General features: G+C 41.8%; 1 protein-coding gene across 1 annotated transcript in view; it reads left to right on the top strand.

Annotated features, from left to right (window-relative positions):
* The first annotated feature begins 15,556 nt into the window (after positions 1 to 15,556).
* NLK (nemo like kinase) overlaps positions 15,557 to 19,681 on the top strand; it is a 158,753-nt gene continuing 154,628 nt past the window's right edge. Inside the window, exon 1 of the mRNA XM_072779365.1 lies at positions 15,557 to 17,223. Within this exon, the coding sequence (XP_072635466.1) occupies positions 16,766 to 17,223 (458 nt within the window). The 5' untranslated portion in view covers positions 15,557 to 16,765. The remainder of the gene's footprint in view (positions 17,224 to 19,681) is intronic.

Genomic DNA, 19,681 nt, shown 5'->3' with positions numbered 1-19,681 from the left:
TTCAAGTGTTTACATTTCTTTAGTGAGAGGGACTCTAATATAGTGGTTAAAAGTAAGAGCTATAGTGTTAGCTGGCCCTGGGTGTGAATAGTAGTTCCCTCTACTTATTAACTATAAGAACTTGGTCAACTTAAACTCTTTGAGCCTCAGTTTACTCATCTGAAAACAGAAATAAAATTATAATACCAACCTCATAGAATTGTCATGATGCTCAAATTAGTAAAGGCTTGTGACATGCTTGGCATCAGGTCTGGCATATAGTAAACAATAATATGAGTTATTTTTGAATTCATCTTTATTTATTTTAGTAAATGGTATTATGTAGGGATTTAACTTTTCTTTTTACCCTACTTTTTAAAAAAGATTCTATTTATTATTCATAAGAGACACGGAGAGAGAGAGAGGCAGAGACATAGGCAGAGAGAGAAGCAGCCTCCATGCAGGGAGCCTGATGTGGGACTCCATCCTAGGACTCCAGGATCACGCCCTGGGCTGAAGGGAGGCGCTCAACCACTGAGCAACCCAAGTGTCCCTTTTACCCTACATTTTTAATCAATCTGTCCCAGCATTTTCTGAATGATCCACCCTTCCTAATTGATCAGAAAATGCCACTTTCATTGACTATTACTTATACAAACTTTTATTTGTTAGGGGTTTTTCTGTTTCATTGATTTGTCTGTTTATTCTTGCACAATTAGCATACTACTTTATTTTGTAGCCTTGTATAGATTTGTAATATGTTTTACAAATACAAGTAGTACAAGTACTCCCATGGTATCATTCTTCATAATTTGTTTGTTTTTATTCAAAATTCATTGAACAACTTCCATGTGGAACACTTTCATAAGCTTAGTGAAAGGGGTACTGGAATTAGATCAGAGTTCCCGCAATGTGTGTGGAGGGAAAGAGAGAGAGAGAGAGAGAGAGAGAGAGAGAGAGAGAGATTCTTTCATTAGCCACTTAAAAGCATTTCGTGAGTGTTAGTTTCATGCCAGGCACAGTGTTTGGTTTTGGAAATACAGGCTGAGTAAGACATGGACTCAGCTCTCAAGGAGCATTCAGTGTTAGGGTCAGAGACAAGAAAACCTATGATTCTAGTACTGAAAGGTTTTAGAGAATGCTATGGGAACAGAGAAGTAGGTTATCTTAATGAAGAAGCAACAATTGATAAGACTTTTGAAGGATTAAACTGTGATGGTAAAGCAGAGGGAAAGTGGGGGGTGGGGAGGGACTGAAGGGGCGGGCTGCCTAGTGAAGGGGAACAGAATGAGTGAAGGCATGTCAGTTTGTGAAAAAGGACAACCAGCTCAATATGGCTGGAGGGGATGAGGAAGGTAGAGGGGGATGGACTAGAATGTACTTGTACGTACACATAAAATAACTCCAGGATATTTAAAGGGCAACTTCACTGCCTAAGTTCTAGCTGATGTCCTTTCTTCTCCCTGAAGCTTTTTAGCATGTTCCATTCTACCAAGATCTTGTCAATCCAGATCACTGAGGAAGAATCCTGTGATACTTTGTGACATCTCTGTTCATTTTTTTAAAAAGATTTTATTTATTTATTCATGAGAGACAGAGAGAGAGAGAGAGAGAGGCAGAGACACAGGCAGAGGGAGAAGCAGGCTCCATGCAGGGAGCCTGACGTGGGACTAGATCCCAGGTTTCCAGGATCACACCCTGGGCTGAAGGCGACTCTAAACCGCTGAGCCACCTGGGCTGCCCATCTCTGTACATTTTCATTTAATTTCTATTCCTGAGCCTTGAAAGCAGCTTCTAAATATATTAACTTATCAGGCATTCCTCTAGAAATTGGAGTATAGAAGTGAATAAAACAAAAACTCTCATGGAGTTTATAGTTTTAGTAGAGGGAGAAAGATAACAAATAAACAAGTAAATATGGAGTTTGTTGGATGGCAGTAAAGGATACTTTGGAGGGAAATAAATCAGGATGAGGGGGATAAGCTGTCTATTGTGATAGTTGACACTGTATTATAATTATCTGTACCTCCTTCTTCCCCACTAGATAATTTTTTTAAGATTTATTTATTGGGGTGCCTGGGTGGCTCTGTAGGTTAAGCATCTACTTTAGATTCAGGTCATGATCCCAGGGTCCTGAGATTGAGCCCCACGTCGAGCTCCCTGCTCAGCGGGGAGCCTGCTTCTCTTCCTCACTGCTGGTGTCTCTCTCCCTATCTCTCAAATAAAAATATAAAATCTTTTAAAAAATTATTTTTTTATTTGAGGGGGGAGGGGTGGCGGGAGAGGGAGAAAGAATCTTTAGCAGACTATGCACTAAGCACAGCAGAGCCCATAAGGGTGCAGGATCTCACAACCCTGAGGTCGTGACCTGGGCCAAAAAGAAGAGTTGGCCCTCAATTGACTGGGCCACCCAGGTACCCCTTGATAGAGAATTTTTTGATGGCATACATTTGATTTTATTAATCCCTATAGCTCACTGGTCCAGTACCTGGAATAGAGCATGTGTTAAATAAAAATAGAGGAATGGTTTAGGTTAAACCTGGGTGAGACTCCCTTGTTCAAATCTAGTCTCTGTCACTTATTATGACTTTGGGTAAGGTACTTAGTTCTCTATGTTTTAGTTTCCTTGTCTTAAAAATGGAGATAATGATAGTATATCCTCATAGGGTTGTCAGGAAGATTAAATAAAGTAATATATTAAACACTTAAAATACTTCCCCTGCATAGGTAGCCTGAATAAATAACTTTATTTATTATTAAACTCTTTTAATAGATTATTATTAAACTCTTTATTATTAAAGAACCTACTATAATCTGAATATATTCTAATAGTATGGACTTTAGAGCAATTAAAATAATTTGCTAGTTGAAAAATCTGGTCATGCTTGGATAGGTCTTCAGGTGAACCTTCTGAATTTATACCAGCATATCCTTGCAGTCCAAATAAGGTTTGAGAAGTTTACCCAGAATATGAAGTTATGAGCAGCTCATGGCTCTAGCTGTCCTACTGCAAACTTTAGACTCCACTTTGCATCCAGCATCTCACCAGAGCTGAGCCTCTCTGCCTAGTTTGGGGACATGGCGTTAAAAATAAAATTATCCAGATTTATTTGGTGATAACGTGTTCTGACAGTATTTAGCCTACAGGCCATGTACATTTTCAGCATCCCTTCTCAGTAAAGAGATTGCCTGGAGCTATATCATGTGTCTAGAAATATTGCCTTCTCAATTGTCAACAAAGTAAAAGGGAGTCATTTCTTAAATTTGTCTGGGACGCTGTAGTTTGCAAAGCACCCTCCTATCCATTATCATTCAATCCACAGGCAAACACTCCAGAGAGACAAGGCAGGGTGATCATTTTCACTTAGCAGCTATGGAAACGGAGGCTTATAAGGTTAAGCCTCAGCCAAGTTGGCTGAGCTTCTTCTCACTCATGATTTAGTCTCTAATGCCCTACACCAGGCTTCCCACAAATCCTGGGTTCCGTCCCAATATTCAACATGTAGATATGGATCCTTTCTCTTGCTGTTTATCCATTTTATATTTGTTTCAACTTGTCCTATATATCCCCCTGTTTAGAGCCACAATATTGACAATGGTGCTTTTTTCAGGTCAAGTGAAGTTGACCTCAATCCACTAGAGCATCAGAGGCCCTCTGCTCCAGTCTCTTGCATTTCTGTCACTGGGGCTGACACCCTCTAGTTGGAGGATGGAGGCTAGAATTCTGAAATGACTCCAAGCAGGTCCATAGTTGCCCTAAGTAATAATGACAATAGACAATCTATTACCATAGCACAAATCTAAGCATACTGAGGTTATATATTCTCTGTTAATTCTCAGGCCAGGAACATCTTTTTCATCACTAGTATCTGATAGTTTAAGTTTGCAAACGTATTTTACCAAATAATGGTAATGAATAACCATCATCATAAAATAACAATATAGGGACATTTTCACACCAAAAAGATAGGAGAGATAAAATCTCAGAATAAGGGACAATGCATTTAGCTTCATGAAGAACTCACAAATCATCCTTATATTTCTTGTTCTACAGAGGTCTGTGTAGACACTTAATCAGGCTCTTGCTCTAAGGCTGGCATTTGGAATCACTGCTCTGGGAATTATAACATCGTTTTTACACTTTTTGTCCTAGTATCCTTAACTCCTGCTGTGTTCAAAGCTGGAGAACTCCAGGCCTAAGAAGATGTGTGTGTGAACTAACAAAGTTTCTCTGTACATCTGAACTGGAGCCAAGATTTATGAATCATTCTTTCTGGATATACTATTAAAAGCATTGAACGTGATATAATTAGGCATCATTTGGAACAGTGCATTTGTTTTTGTAGTGTTTGGGATAACATGTTAATCCCAGGAAGTCTTAGTCTGGGAATAATTATGGAATCTGCAGTCAGCAGAGGGAAGTACCTAGTTGGATGTCACATGTTACTGTGACCCATAGGGTTGTCATCCACTGATGAGATCTTGACCTTTCTATGTGACCAGTACCCATTAAAAAAAAACCTATTGTGAAATTTGGGCAGATGTTATAAATGTCATTATTAAGTAAAAAACATGTTACAAATATAAGGCAAGAGATAGAAGGAGGGTAATAATATCTTTTTAGTGTCTACTATGTGTCAGATACATGCAAGCAAACCAAATATCATTCACAATAAGCTTGAAAATCTACTTAGTTATCATTGTTTAACAAGTGAGGAAACTGAAGTGAAAGACAAAGAATTTAAATAGGTCACATCACTGTAAAATGGAAGAGTTTCAAGCCTGTTCAACTCCAAAACTATGCTTTCTATATCACAATGCTAAAGAAAACAGAACCAAGACCCAATACCTTTTAGAGTAGTGAAATGTAAACAAAAATACTTGGAACTAAAAATACTTGCAGGTTAAAACTAAAGAAGAGTGTCTTAAACTTCACAAAAATTATCTATTAAAAACCAACCAATAACATCATACTTAATGCTGAAACACTGGATGGTAGAACACTATTTCCTAAGATTGGGAACAAGGCAAAGAAGTTTGCTTTCATCATTTCTATTCAAGAGTCCATTGGAGGTCCTAGCCAGTGCAATAAGACAAGAAAAGGAAACAAAAGGCTTAAATATTGAAAAAGAAGAGATAAAATATCTTTTTAAAAATATATTTTATTTATTTATTTGTTTGTTTGTTTATTTATTTATTTATTTATTTCAGAGAGAGAGAGAGTACAAGCAGGGGGAGGGGCAGAAGGAGAGGGAGAAGCTCCTTAGCAGGGAGTCACATATGAGGCTTGATCGAGGGACCCTGGGATCATGATCTGAGTCAAAGGCATAGATGCTTAACTAACTGAGCCATCAGGCACTGAGATAAAATTTCTTTTTCTTTTCTTTCTTTTTTTTTTTTAAGATTTTATTTATTTATTCAGGAGAAACACACAGAGAGAGAGAGAAAGAGAGAGGCAGAGACATAGGCAGAAGGAGAAGCAGGCTCCATGCAGAGAGCCTGATGTGGGACTCGATTCTGGGACTCCAGGATCACACCCTGGGCTGAAGCAGCGTTAAACCGCTGAGCCACCCAGGGATCCCCTGAGATAAAATTTTTTATGTATAGAGTAATAAGATTAGAAAATCTTCAAAATCTAGGGAAAAAAAGCTAATAGAACTAATAAATGAATTTAGCAAGGCCACAGAATATAGTGTCACTATAAAAAAAATCTATTGTAGGGGCACCTGGGTGGCTCAGTTGGTTAAGTGTCTGACTTCCCCTCTGGTCACAATGTCGGGGTCCTGAGATTGAGCCCTGGGGCAGGCTTCCTGCTCAGCAGGGAGTATCCTTGTTTTTCTCCTCTTCTCCTGCCCCTCCCTTTGCTTGTGCTATCTTTGTCTCTCTCTCAAATAAATAAATAAAATATTAAAAATAAAAAATATTATATTTCTATATACCAGCAATGAAGCAGTGAAAAATGAAATTTAAAAGCCACTTATAATAACATTAAAAATCTTAAAATACTTCAGATAAATTTGACATAACATGTTCAAGATCTATGCATTGAAAAGTATTTAAAAATATGCTCAGGGGAATCAAAGAAAACCTAATTAAATGGAGAAATATACTGTATTTATAAGTTGGAAGATTCAGTGCTGTCAAGATGTCAATTCTTCTTAGATTGATCTCAATCTGGACTCGTGAAATAGCAATCACAGATTTGTTCATGCCTTGTTTGTAAAAGCTAAAACATGTGAGCAACTTAAACGGGACATTATTTAATAAAGTAAGGCAGACCCTGTCAGCATTTTACCCATATAACCTGGGACTTACCATATCTCTGTATGCTGGCAGACTTCCAACTGCTAGCACCTATGTATACTGACTGAGGACTTTCTCTGGCCACCAGGGCTCTCTCTGCCCAGGTACATGGTAAGCCTTGGGAGTTAATACTTCTCAGAAGCAGCCCGCAACCAATGGTAGATGGGGGGATTAATAGATAAATATTCCAGCTCTCTTTAGATAGAGGGCTCTATACATGCATATTATATATTGGCTCCTGGAGTTCCTCAGTGCACTTGAACTCTGGTTATCTACAGTGATGACTTGCTTAATGAAACACCCTTTACTGGCTTCCTTTCTCTCCCTTGTCTTACTTTCCCACTTCCCTATTGGTAGTTTCTGGGATCACCTCTCACTTGAAGTACTTGTACTTGAATTCTTATCTTAGGGTCTCCTTTCGAATTCAGCATTTTGGGTTTTGTTTGGTTTGGTTTGGTTGGTTGATGGGTTTTGTTTGTTTTAAAGATTTCTTTATTTATTTCAGAGAGAGTAAGAGTGAGCATGAGCAGGAGGGGCAGCAGGAGAGGGAGAAAGAATCTCAAGCAGACTCTGGAAGCACCAAGCACAGAGCCTGACGTGGGGCTTGATCTAATGATCCTGGGATTTGGACCTGAACAGAAATCAAGAGTCAGTCACTTAACTGACTGCACCCCCCAGATGCCTCCGAATCCAGCATTTTGAAAGAACAATTAACAGATTATTATGGAAAGATCACCAAAAACATACTGTCAAGTAAAAATGCATGTTATAAAAACCATAAGTGCAATATAATAACATGTATTTTAAAACATATCAAAGCCCCCATATATTTCCAAATGTGTGTGCAGGTGAATACACACAAAACAGTTTAGTTTGGATGCACATGTAACCTATAATAGTGATTACCTCTGAGGAGAGTAGGACAGGATGAAAGAGTCAAGTGAGATTTTCACTTAAATAGCAAATTTTGAGTTTTTTTTTTTAAGATTTTATTTATTTATTTATTTATTTATTTATTTATTTATTTATTTATTTATTTATTTATAGAGACACACAGAGAGAATGAGAGGCAGAGACACAGGCAGAGGGAGAAGCAGGCTCCATGCAGAGAGCCTGACGTGGGACTCGATCCAGGGTCTCCAGGATCATGCCCCGGGTTGCAGGCAGCTCCAAACCGCTGCGCCAGTGGGGCTGCCCAAACTTTGAGATTTTTAAAACAAAAATCTACTTGTGAATTATTTGTGTTTTTAAAAGTAAGTTTAGGGACACCTGGGTGGCTCAGCGATTGAGTGCCTGCCTTCAGCCCAGGACGTGATCCTGGAGTCCCAGGATTGAGTCCCACATCAGGCTCCTTGCATGGAGGCTGCTTCTCTCCCTGCTTATATCTCTGCCTCTCTCTCTCTCTCTCTCTCTCTCTGTGTCTCTCATGAATAATAAAATCTTTTTTTTTTAAGTAAGTTTAACATAATTTATAACATGATGGACAGATTCACTTTACTTCAGCTAAGAACCAACACTAGGGACAGGGGGAGTGGGCAGAAAGAGGAACACAGTCTCCACCCTTAGGGAGCTTCCAGAGCTTCAGACAGGTAAACATTTGTGATGCTGTGTGATAGATAGCATGACAGAAATAAGCAGAAGGGACTGCAGGAACCCAGAGATGGGGCCAGCCATAGGAAGAAAATGTGGAGGTTTAGGTACACTTCAACTGAAACGACTAGGGTTCAATCAGCACAGATGAAGGCATAACAATTAAGAATTAAACCAAGTGCTTGCCACCTGGTCAGAATAAAGCTGTTTTTAACAGAAGGGTCATGATATCCTTAGAGGGGTGTCCTGGAGCAGGAATTTATTAGTGTTTCCAGGGCCACCAGGAATTTCCAGTTACATTGGCACAATGACCCCGGCTCATCTGCTCTCCTACCAGCCTCCCCTCCCTGCTCATACTGCCAGCCATCCCATGCTCTGAGACCATGACCACTTAGCAACCTTCTGCTGGTGATCTAGTTTCCCGTGAATGCTTGCCTAGTGGAAGAGAATGTACTCACTTGAGGAGGCAAGTATTATCATCTAGCTGCATCTGTCACTCAAAGGCAATCAAGTACCCTGTTTCTTGCTTCTGGACATTCGTTATGAGGCCCCTTAGCTCAGAAGTTCCACGTTTTGCTGAACATAAAAATCTACCGGGAAGTTTATAAAATCCTGATGCCCAGATCACACACTATACCAATTAGATAGGATGGGTGCCAGGAAGTGGTTAGCTGCTACCTGGCTCAGAAGACCCTATCTTGTCTATCTCTGCCCAACTCCAGCTTCAGTGAAGTCATATTGGGAGCTTAAAATCAACTGTGGTGAAAGTTTTCACACCATGGAAATGGGCTATAGATAAGAGCATCCTCCCTTCCTCCCTCCCTCCCTCCCTCCCTCCCTTCCTTCCTTCCTTCCTCCCTCCCTCCCTCCCTCTCTTTCTTTTTCTTTCCTCTTGCCAGTTGTTACAGATTTACCAGCACATCACTGAAGCCAGGCATCAGTAGTTTGTAAAGATGCCTACCTAGGTGGTTCCAATGTGCAGCAAGATTTGGGTAGCACTCTTAGTCTTTCCCTACACTGTGCTCAGTGAAGTCTCAGGGAACTTGTTTTCACCTGCTAACTCTAGGAATGTCTACTTAAGGCTCAGCCCTCTTTCTAACCTGGGACCAGTGTCTTTGGGAACTTCCCAAGACGGCAACCTTTATTCTGTTCTGGAGGCTGAGCTCTGTAAATTGATGTGTTAGGGGTGTATAGGTGGAAGTTTTGTGTGGGGCTCATTATTGCCTTTTAGAGAAAACTATCTTGTTTTATTTGGAGTCCAAGTTGAAAAGGGATCCAAGGCATATTTCCTGTACAACATTATGAAACATGACTTATTTTATTGTATGTCCAATGCATGTGAGTTATACTTTTCTCCATTGACTTAAGAAGTCAAAGGAATAAAGGGCGCATAAAATGTTAAACATAATCATTTAAAAATATATTTAAAAAGTTTATTTAAAAATCAATTTTAAGATAAAATACTCATTACTGACTCATTTGGGAAGGGGAAAAGTGTTGGACATTGCCTGGCTATCCTGGACAGAGATGTGGGTCAGGGCTAAGGTTTGGTCATGGAGTATGGAGATGGGACAAATATTCCATCCAGGGGCAGAGGGAAGTAAGATAAAGCCAAAGTCCTTGGATATATGCAAAGGATATTCTGTGGAGCTTAAGTTATGTTGTTGAGTTGAATGGAGACCCAGCTGCAGGGAAAGAACATCCTAGACCTACAGATGAGGGCCTGGGCAACACATGAACTTGAATTTGGCTGGCCTTCCCCAGTCCCTAGCTTGTTACCATTCCCCATCTTACTCTTAGTTGCTATTGGTTACTGACACCATACTGTGGTCCAGACTGATTGTTCCACTGTCCTGTCTGGCTTCCCTTGCTATGTCTCCCTGCTGTTGATTGTGAACATGGTCTATGTCCCACAGTACCATCAAATGCTCAAAGGTTTACAGCCTTGCTCACACTCTCTTTTATCAGGCCTCTGGCTTTACTTCGGCACTGACAGCTGTATGCCTTGTCACAAGGCTGATAAAGGGCTACAGGAAAATAGATGAGAGGAAACACGAGAAGTGATTTACAATTTATTAAGTATCACATCCCATCCTCAAACCCCAACTCCCCAAACTGAAGAGCACTTGAAATGGAGACACCAGAAAAAAAAATTTGACCAGTCAACAATACATAGGGGTGGGAAGGAAGCTATTGAGTGGTTACTCTGTCTCAGGTACTGTGCTAGGTATTTTGTTGTGTTAACATATGAACATATTAAATCCTCTCAATATACTTTCAAAGTAGGTATTACTTTATACTTCAAGTAGGTATTACTACCCCCTTTTCACAGATGAAGTAAGTGAAGCTCACAAGTGTTAGGTACACGAAGTCACACAGCTGAGAAATTTTTCACAGGTTCACCTGTTTCAAATAAATGTTGCAGACATTGGATGTCTAAGTTCTTCAGGGAAGGGAGACATGCAGAGGGCCTAGGATAAGAGAAAGGCTTCAAAAAAAATCTGAGGTTCCAGGAGCAGAGCCTTGAAAAGTAAGTAGAACTTGGGTAGAAGAAGTAGAAGGATGTTCATGGCATATGGAAAGGAGGAAGAGCATGGAGAAGGTATGTGTGCTGAAAGGCCAGGTCCTACCTGTGTGCCACTGGGGGGGTTGGATAACAAATGTTGAAAAGGTATCATGGACTCAGTGATGGAGGCCTTTGGCTACTAGAGTCCTGAGCAGAAGCATTTCTGCCTATTCTTCCCTGTACTTCATAGCATCACTTCCTTGGCCATTCCCTCCAACTGTGTGGGGCAGTGGGAAGACTATGCCCCAGGGAGCTGGCCACTCCCTAACTTCGTGAGGTTTGGGTAATTTCCTTTGGCTTCCTGACTCTATTTCATTTGCAAAATGGAGTGTAGTGATGATTTATCACACGAGATAACACAAGTTGAAGCACCCAGCTCTGCTGAATGTGAGTTTCTCCCACTGTAGTCCTTTAACACCACCCCCCACCTCTCGGCCTGGCCCAAGTTCTACAAAGTCTCCACAGACAACTCATGGTGGGGAGCCAGTTCTTGGAAGAAAGGGAAGATCACCTCCCACTTCCTGCACATTCTATTCCTGCTTATGCATTCTGATGTCCTGCTTGCTTTTTTAGGCTCTAAGTGCTATCCTGCTGACTCACTTCCGACTTCTCGTTCATCATACTCAGCTCCTGAAAATGGAACAGAATGGAAAGGGCCGGATATTGTACTGTCTGGTGATGTGTTTAAGGGGAATTGGGTGTCTGTCAGGCCAGCTCCACGTGGATGGAGTGCTGGGGACATGAACTGAGCAGTGTCCAAAGTGTATTTCTCATCTGACACTAAGGACACTTTGCTTTGGATAGTAATACTAATAATAACCACCACTCTCAGTGTCACTGATGAGGAGCTAGGCAGGCGCCAGGCTATGTGCTTTCCATGATTGTCAATTTAAATCACCACAACTGTAGAAGTCAAGGATCTTCTCTATTTTATAAGCAAGGAAATTCAGACTAAGATAAGTTAAGGAACTTGCCCAAGATCACACAACAAATAGGAGAGAGCAGGGAGTCAAACCCATAATCTAGGTCTGTGCTATCTAATATGGTAGCCACTAGCCACATGAGGTTATTGAGCACTTGAAATGTGAGTAGTGTGACTGAGGAAATAGAATTTTTAATTCAATTGAGATGTGCTGTAAATGAAAAATATACATCAGATTTTGAAGACTTAGTATCAGAATATTTATACATATGTACAATTTTTTACACTGATTACATGTTTAACATGACCATATTTGGGTATATTGTCAAATATATATTTGTATATATTGTTCTCTGCTGAGCAGGGAGCCTGATGTGGATCATGACTTGAGCCAAAGGCAGGCACTTAACCAACTGATCCACCCAGGCACCCCACTGCTAGAATATTTAAAATTTCATATGTGGCTCTCATATTTCTATCAGAGAGCTAATCTAAACCATGAACATTAAATAAGTAAGCCAGTGATTTCTCAATGTGTTCTTTAAAGATTTATTTATTTATTTGAGAGAGAGAGAGAGAGAGAGAGAGAGAATGTACATGCAAGCTGGGGAGGGGGGAAAGAGAGAGGGAAATAGAGTCGTAGGCAGACACTGTGCTGACTGTGGAGCTAGACGCAGGGCTTGATCTCAGGATGCAGAGATCATGACCTGAGATAAAATCAAGAGTTAGATGCTTAACTGATTGGAATGCCTGGGTGGCTCAGTGGTTGAGCGTCTGCCTTTGGTTCAGAGTGTGATCCTGGTCCAGGGATGGAATCCCACAATGGGTTTCCTGTGAGGAGCCAGCTTCTCCCTCTGCCTATGTCTCTGTCTCTCTCTCTGTGTCTCCCATGAATTAATAAATAAAATCTTAAAAAAAAAAAAAAGATGCTTAACTGAGCCTCCCAGTTGCCCCAGATTTCTCAATATTTTTGATATAATTTTTTGAGCATAAATCCCTAATTATATTTTTGTTTATAAGTTATATACATTACACTCTCTGTATATTACAAACCATTGACAAAATAGACATTTTCTTTTTTTTTTAATATTTTTATTTAAATAAATAAAATAAAAATAAGAGAGCCTGATGTGGGACTCAATCCCGGGTCTCCAGGATCACGCCCTGGCTGCAGGCAGCGCTAAACCGCTGTGCCACCAGGGCTGCCCCAAAATAGACATTTTCAAAGATGAAATAGGGGCACCTGGTGGCTCAGTCAGTTAGGAGACTGACTCTTGGTTTTGGCTCAGGTCATGATCACCAGTTGTGAGTGCAGTTTGCTTCAGATTCTCCCCCCCTCTGCCCTTCTCCTTGGATAGGCACATGAGCATACTCTCTCTCTCTCACTCTCAAATAAATAAATAAAGTCTTAGGAAAAAAATGATGAAATAAAAAATAGGCAGAAATAGAAGTTGTACTAATTTCCTCCTGGTGCCTAATGGCTCCCTTTGGCCATTAAGGGTGTACTCATATCATTTTGGGAACCCCTGAATCAGACTTAGAGCTCCTTAATGGTAGAGACTCTGTTAGGTCAGGTATCTTACCTCCCCTATTGTTGAACCTAGCATCATGCCTAGATATAGTTGGTGCTCAATAAATGTTTGTGGCAGGAATAAACAGTTCCTATCACACAATCATTTCTGGTAGATTGAATCTATTTCCTTATTTCACATGTATTGAGTACTTTCTAGGTGCTGAAAAGTAAACAAAGTTTAAGACTCAGCCCTTTTATTCTAGGCCAATGCTTTTCAAATTTTAGTGTGTGTAAAAATCCCCTGGAGGGCTTATTAAACAGATTCCTGCCCATGAGACTCTGATTCAGTAGATCTGGGGTAAAACCTGAGACTTTGCATTTCTAATAAGCTTCTAAGAAACTATACTTTGGAGGACACTGATATGCATGGGGAAACTGGAAGCACATCTTAGATATCATGTGAAGATGGAGGTTAGGAAATAAAATTAACATATTTTGAACTTTTACTACTTCAAGAACTTTTGAATACATTACCTCATTTAATCCTCAACTCAACTTGATGAGGCACACTTTATTATCTCCATTTTAAGTGGAGGCAACTGAGACTGAGGAAGGTTATATTTAAAGGGCTTAAGTCCCAGAACTAATAAACGGCAGAGCTTGGATTGGTATCTACCTCTCCTGCACTCAATAACTCATGCAGCTCCTTATTAAGTATCTCCACCTTTTAGACACTGCCCCAGGAACTGGGAATACAACATAGAGTGCGACAGATAAGTTTTTTTAATTAATTAATTAATTAATTTACTTATTTTCTGTTTATTTATTCATAAGAGACAGAGAGAGAGGTACAGACACAGGCAGAGGGAGAAGCAGGCTCCATGCAGGAAGCCGGATGGGGGACTCGATCCCCGGAGGGGATCATGCCCTGAGCCAAAGGCAGACACTCTACTGCTGAGCCAGTTAGGCGTCCCATGTGGCAGATACGTTTTAGATCCTGGTCAAACTCAGTAAACAATTAAAATATAGAGTTCTCAGCGCTATGAGAGAGGCAGTGCAATGGAAATACATAACAGAGATACATACTCTACAACAGAATTAGGAAAAATTTTCCAGAAAAAAAAAGATAAAATTTACGTGAAAGGTAAAATTCATCTGAACGATAAATTAGAGGAGTGGATAGGGAGTGTTTGGTGCCAAAGATAAGCATGAAGGCCTGGAAGCCACAAACCATTTGTGGAACTGAAAGTTCAGAATGTATGAAGTATAGAGGGTGGAGGTGATAGATAAGGTCATTGAGCAATATGAGAAACAGATCAAGCGGATCTATTATTGACTTTTTTCAAAAGTCCACACGATCAGACTTGTGTTTTTAAAAGGTTGCTATACTCCCAGTGGAGGATGGAATAGAGGTGTGTTAGCCTTCAGGCAGGGAGATGTGCTAAAGATGGTAGTGACATAAATTAGGGTAATATTGTGGTAACTAGGGAGGAAGGAGGGTGTTTAGAAGTGGTTTAAAATGTCCAAGACTTGACGATTGATTAGAAGGGAAGGAGTGGGCAGACAGACATCAAAGATGATCTCCAGAGTTCTGAGTGAAGTTTTCCTAAGGATAACATTACGTGAGCTTATCATTTGGTATTTTAAAATAAAGTTCAAGTAAGTGAGGTTATGTGATAGTGGAAGATGCTATTTCAGTGAGATTTCAGTAACGAAACATGCAAGAGAAAATTACGATCTCCGTGGTTAAGTTTATCATCTTTGTTGCTTTAATTGGCATCGAGAGCCTTCTCGCCCCTTGAGAGTGTAGTGGTGAATGCTGGAGACCGCACCTCTTTTTGCCAAGATGAGGATTAGCCATGGAGGACCAGCCATAGGCTGTGAACTAGGAGTCTACTGAGTTTCTTCTGTGATTGTCTTGTTGGGTAACCTTGGAACTGAGTTTCTGAAGTTTGACATCCCTTTTTGCTTTCTCTATTTCTTCTCCACACTTGATGACTTAGAAACGGATAGGACATGGCTCTTATCAATGGACCAGCGACATTGGGACTCCGCCTTCTTCCTCGAAGTCCCGCCTACCTCTCTTTAGACCACACCCCTTTCACTTGGCCCCACCCCCGAAGAGGTCGTCGCTGATACGACAGCGAATTCTCCACAATCTTGACCTATAGGAGACCTGGAGGGTGGGACCGAGATCAATCTTTTTTCCATTTGTCAAGTCAAGTGTCTATCTGGCCCCAGTCCCATCCCACTTCGTCTTCAAGCCAAGGATTGGTTGCCTCTGTTCTTGGTCCCCGGTTCATGATTGGTTCTTTTATTCCACCCTCTCTTCCAGCTTTTGCGGGCGGGATTAGCACGCAGCTTCCTGCTCCTGCCAAAAAAAATAAAAGAAGAAAAAGAAAAGAGGAGAGAGGCGAAAGAAAATGTCACGGAGATCTTTGGGTTTTAATTCGCTTTCAGTCTTGTCGGTCAGGCCCAACTCTGCCTTTTGATTGGTCTTTCTATCTGCCCATCCCGGGTCGGGGGCGGGATTTCCCCAGGAGACCCACACCTTGTTGCCACTGGCCGAGCAGTGCGCCTGTCTGAAGCTCCGGGCTCAGGATTGGAGGCAGACGCAGACAGGTGGGCGTGGATTGGCTAGGGCAGCCGGTCAGTGTGAGGCGGGGGCGGGGCCTCGGTGGCTGGTTGCGCGTGTCCGCCGCTGGCTCCGCTCTATCCGGCTTTGCTAGGGGAGGTGAGTCCGGCCGCGGCGGCACCGGCGGCTGAGGAGGCGGCGGCTGAGGAGAAAGCGGCCGGCAGCGACTGAGGAGAAAGCGGCCGCGGGGACGGGAAGCCGGGTGGGGGGGAGGGGGGGAGACGGAGCAGCCTTGAGCCCTGCGGGGGCCGTCGCGCGGGGGGACCCACCCGCTCTCCCCCCCAACCCTCCTCAGCAGAAGGGCTCAGCAGCCAGCGGCGGGGGCAGGAGTCAGCCCGCTTCCGACTGCACCCCGCCCGCCTCCCGGGGCTCCTATTCTTCGGCCCCGGGACCCTAACCTCCTCCCGGGGCGGTTCCCCGTCTGGGCGTCCGAGTGCTGCCCACCTCTCTTTCATTCCTCCCTGCACCTCCTTACCTTCACTTTGCCCCGGTTCTCTTTCTCCTCTCCGTCCTGCCCTGTCGCCTCCTCTGCTCACCCTATCCCTCCCGCCTCCTTCCCTGGCTCTTCTCTGTTCTGGAAAGTTTAGTGCCCCCCTCCAATCAGGTCAGCCCGACTAGGAGTAGGGGGAGATGTAGGAAGGCCCGAGAATCCGAGGGGGGGGAAGCTGGTTTCCCTGAAAATTTCCCCCCACCTTTTTGGGGTGGTTGGAATTCTTTTCAGTTGTGTTTTTGAGGAGGTGGTAGGTGTTTAGAAAAGGATGTGGGAATGGAAGGGGTAGATGAGTCAACCCTCTTACAAGATTCCAAGGGTGGCGTGTTACCTGATCCTTTTCGTGTGTGGAGTTCAGGGGGTCGGGAGGTTTGGCCTTTATTCCCACATTCAAAGTTGGAACCTCCCCCCAATTAAGGATGGAGTTTTAGTACCCACTTGTGGCAGGAAACCTGGGGGGAAGGGGTCCCTTTTTCCTTTTCCCTTTTCTTTTTCTTTTTCCTTTTCTTTCTTTTTTTCTTTTTTCTGTTTTTCTTTTCTTTTTTTTTCTTTTTTTTTTTTTTTTTTGGCAATCCACACCCTTCTACACACGCTCACCCCAAAACCAAACACCAAGATCCTCTAACTTGTTTGGATTGACTGATGAAGACATAAAGCCAGTTCCGCTCCATGTTTTTTGAGGTGGAGTGAGTGGTTTTTCTTCATTTTTAAATGGCCAAATGACAGCTTGACCCAGTTTGCTTTCCAATCAAAGGGCATTTTTTTGAATGTCTCTTTGTGGCGCAAGAGCCAACGCAAAAATGATGGCGGCTTATAATGGCGGTACATCTGCAGCAGCAGCAGGTCACCACCACCACCATCACCACCACCTTCCACACCTCCCTCCTCCTCACCTTCACCACCACCACCACCCTCAACACCATCTTCATCCGGGGTCGGCTGCGGCTGTACACCCCGTACAGCAGCATACCTCTTCGGCAGCTGCCGCAGCCGCAGCAGCGGCCGCAGCTGCAGCCATGTTAAACCCTGGGCAACAACAGCCATATTTCCCATCACCCGCACCGGGTCAGGCTCCTGGACCAGCTGCAGCAGCCCCAGCTCAGGTACAGGCTGCCGCAGCTGCTACAGTTAAGGCGCACCACCATCAACACTCGCATCATCCACAACAGCAGCTGGATATTGAGCCGGATAGACCTATTGGATATGGAGCCTTTGGTGTTGTCTGGTGAGTATCAAAAGAAGAACACAACTTCTCCTGATTTCTTCTCACGGTTGTGATTGGGCGAGTCATCTGTCATGCGTTCTCCATGTTGACCCAAGTGGAGCAACTCAACTGGAGGAAGCCACCCTCACCCAGAGAGGCCCAGGCCCAGTGTGTTGGCTGGCTGGGTTTATGCTTTTGAGGCCTGGACCATTTTGGTAGAACACCCTCAGACGACTCACACACGTTTGCTGTCTACCAAACTTTTTGTTTAGAACCTCAGCAAGCCACCAAATGTAGGACCAATAGATGGATGTATGAAACGTGTATTCATACAGACCTTGGTCATCTCTTAGGTTTGATTTAGTTTGAGTCAGTTGCCTAATTGCAGCAGATGTCATGTCACGGATGACCCAAACTCGAGTCCTTAACAATAGTCTTGTCATTGGGTCATACTCTTCATAGCTACTTTGCTCTCCTTTTTTGCCTTTTCATTCCTTAATTTGTGATCCTGATCTCCAGAAGGAAGATAGGGTTCATACTTGAACCAGTTAAGTCGTTGCTTAAGTGGTTTATTTTAAACCATAAAGCTACAGTTGGGAAGTATGTAGCTTTAGCTTTTTGATAAGAATGCATTAAATATAGCATCACACATGAGTACCACAAATGAGGTCAGTAGACTGTAGCTATGCCATGGCCCACATTCAGTGTAATGTTTTAGTGTCATATAATGTTATTTAGTGCCTCTTAGGTTGCTGTTATCCCTTGGTTGGTTACTATAGTAGTATACTTTTTAAATATATGAAACTGCTCCACTTTTGCTAGTGCTAGGGTATTTTAAAAAGTCTGAGCACTTCTTAAATGCCACATTTTGTCTATTTGCTTTTCTTAGGAAGATTAGTAGTTTATAATAGAATGAATTTATCATCCTAGGTCCTGTTGCTAAAACAACTAGAATGAACTGAATTTTTTTTTCAAGGGTTAAGTATTCTGGTGTGGACAAATGAATTGATGTTTTCAGTGCATTCAAAAATAGATTCTTGTTAATGTCTAGAAAAGCCCCTATCACCACAGGAAAATGAATTCTTTGGAACTAGCCTGGTAAATGTCTCCTTTTGTCATTGTTTTTCAGGCTATAATTGATGTAAGTGTCATGTTTGCATTCTATCTGGACATCTTTATATTTCATATATTATTATCTAAGCTACAAAGTGATCTGTTTTTTTGTTTTTTTGTTTTTTTTAAACTAGTCGGCTCTAGTGTTTTCTCGGCTAGCTCTCCAAGGAGGTTGCTGCTGCAGTGCTCCCTCTAAGGTGTATGGGATTCCTGGTGGGAAAGAGTGTAGCTGATAATGGTGCCTCTTCAGTCACTCCGCTCAGGGACCTGTCTGTTCCTGCCTTCGTCTCTTCCATATCCTGTCCCCAGGGATTGCACTGTGAACTTCCATTCCTGCCTAACCCTTGAGGATTTCAAGGCTTGGGGCTTACTTAGTGGGTGTGGACAGGAAAAAGGTTGTTCCTTGCTTTAAATTTTGTCATCTACTTAGAATTTGTTTGGATTTTCTTAGACCTGGATGCCCTCTCTCATTTTAGTGCTTTACATACTACACTAAGAACTAGAACTACTGAAGGGGAGGTGGATTGCAGCACTCCTGACTATATTGTAAAACTGTTCTACATTTCTCTCAAATGGTGATATGACTTGTAGAAGTTTTCACTTCAAGTCAGTGCTAAAGGAAAAGATTTTTTGACTTAAATCCATTCTAGATTCTTTAATTGATTGACCCCTTCTAGATTCTTTAATTGATGACCCCATCAGAGTTCATTCCTTGTACTTCAAGTGTACTTCCTTCTGTATACCATCTTCCGTTGTACGCTAGTTGTTTTGGGTTTGCTTTGTCTGACTACATATTTGTAAGCCACTTGAGGGTATGGACTGTGTTACCAGAGTACACCTTTTTCTCCCCAGCACTTAGCACAATGCTGTGGACTCCTTGCTGCTTGATGACTTGATCTGGTCAGGCTGTTCTTTTTTCTTTAACCAAGTTTTTCTGGTTAGCTGCATTGAGTGTTTTTAATCAGTTGTTACAGGTGAAGTACAATTCAGTATGAAAAAAAGGAAGAGTTCCAGGTGTGTGTTTTAGTATGCAAATGCTTTTCTATTTTTATATTTACATATTGATGACTTGCTGTCTGAATTGCTTATTATATTTGGAATTTAACTGCTATATGACCTGTTAAAACTAGAGATTTGAATACCAAAACCAGACTGAATTGCACTAGTGTTCTAAAATCCAAGCTAAAGATATTAGTGAGGTTTTTTACGTTTTAACTAGCTGAACCAGAATTTTTTTTTAATTTAGAGAACACCTACTAATGAACCTGAAACTATTTTCTAAAATGATTAAAATGGGACATAAAAATATTTTCCCAGTGATACATCATTCGATTAAAACATATGACTACTTGGGCATCATAAGATT

Source organism: Canis lupus, chromosome 16 (assembly GCF_048164855.1).
Source record: "Canis lupus baileyi chromosome 16, mCanLup2.hap1, whole genome shotgun sequence".
In the NCBI taxonomy this organism is placed as follows: Eukaryota; Metazoa; Chordata; class Mammalia; order Carnivora; family Canidae; genus Canis; species Canis lupus.
Note: the sequence above shows the minus strand (reverse complement) of the source record. Positions and strands in the feature narration are given on the sequence as shown.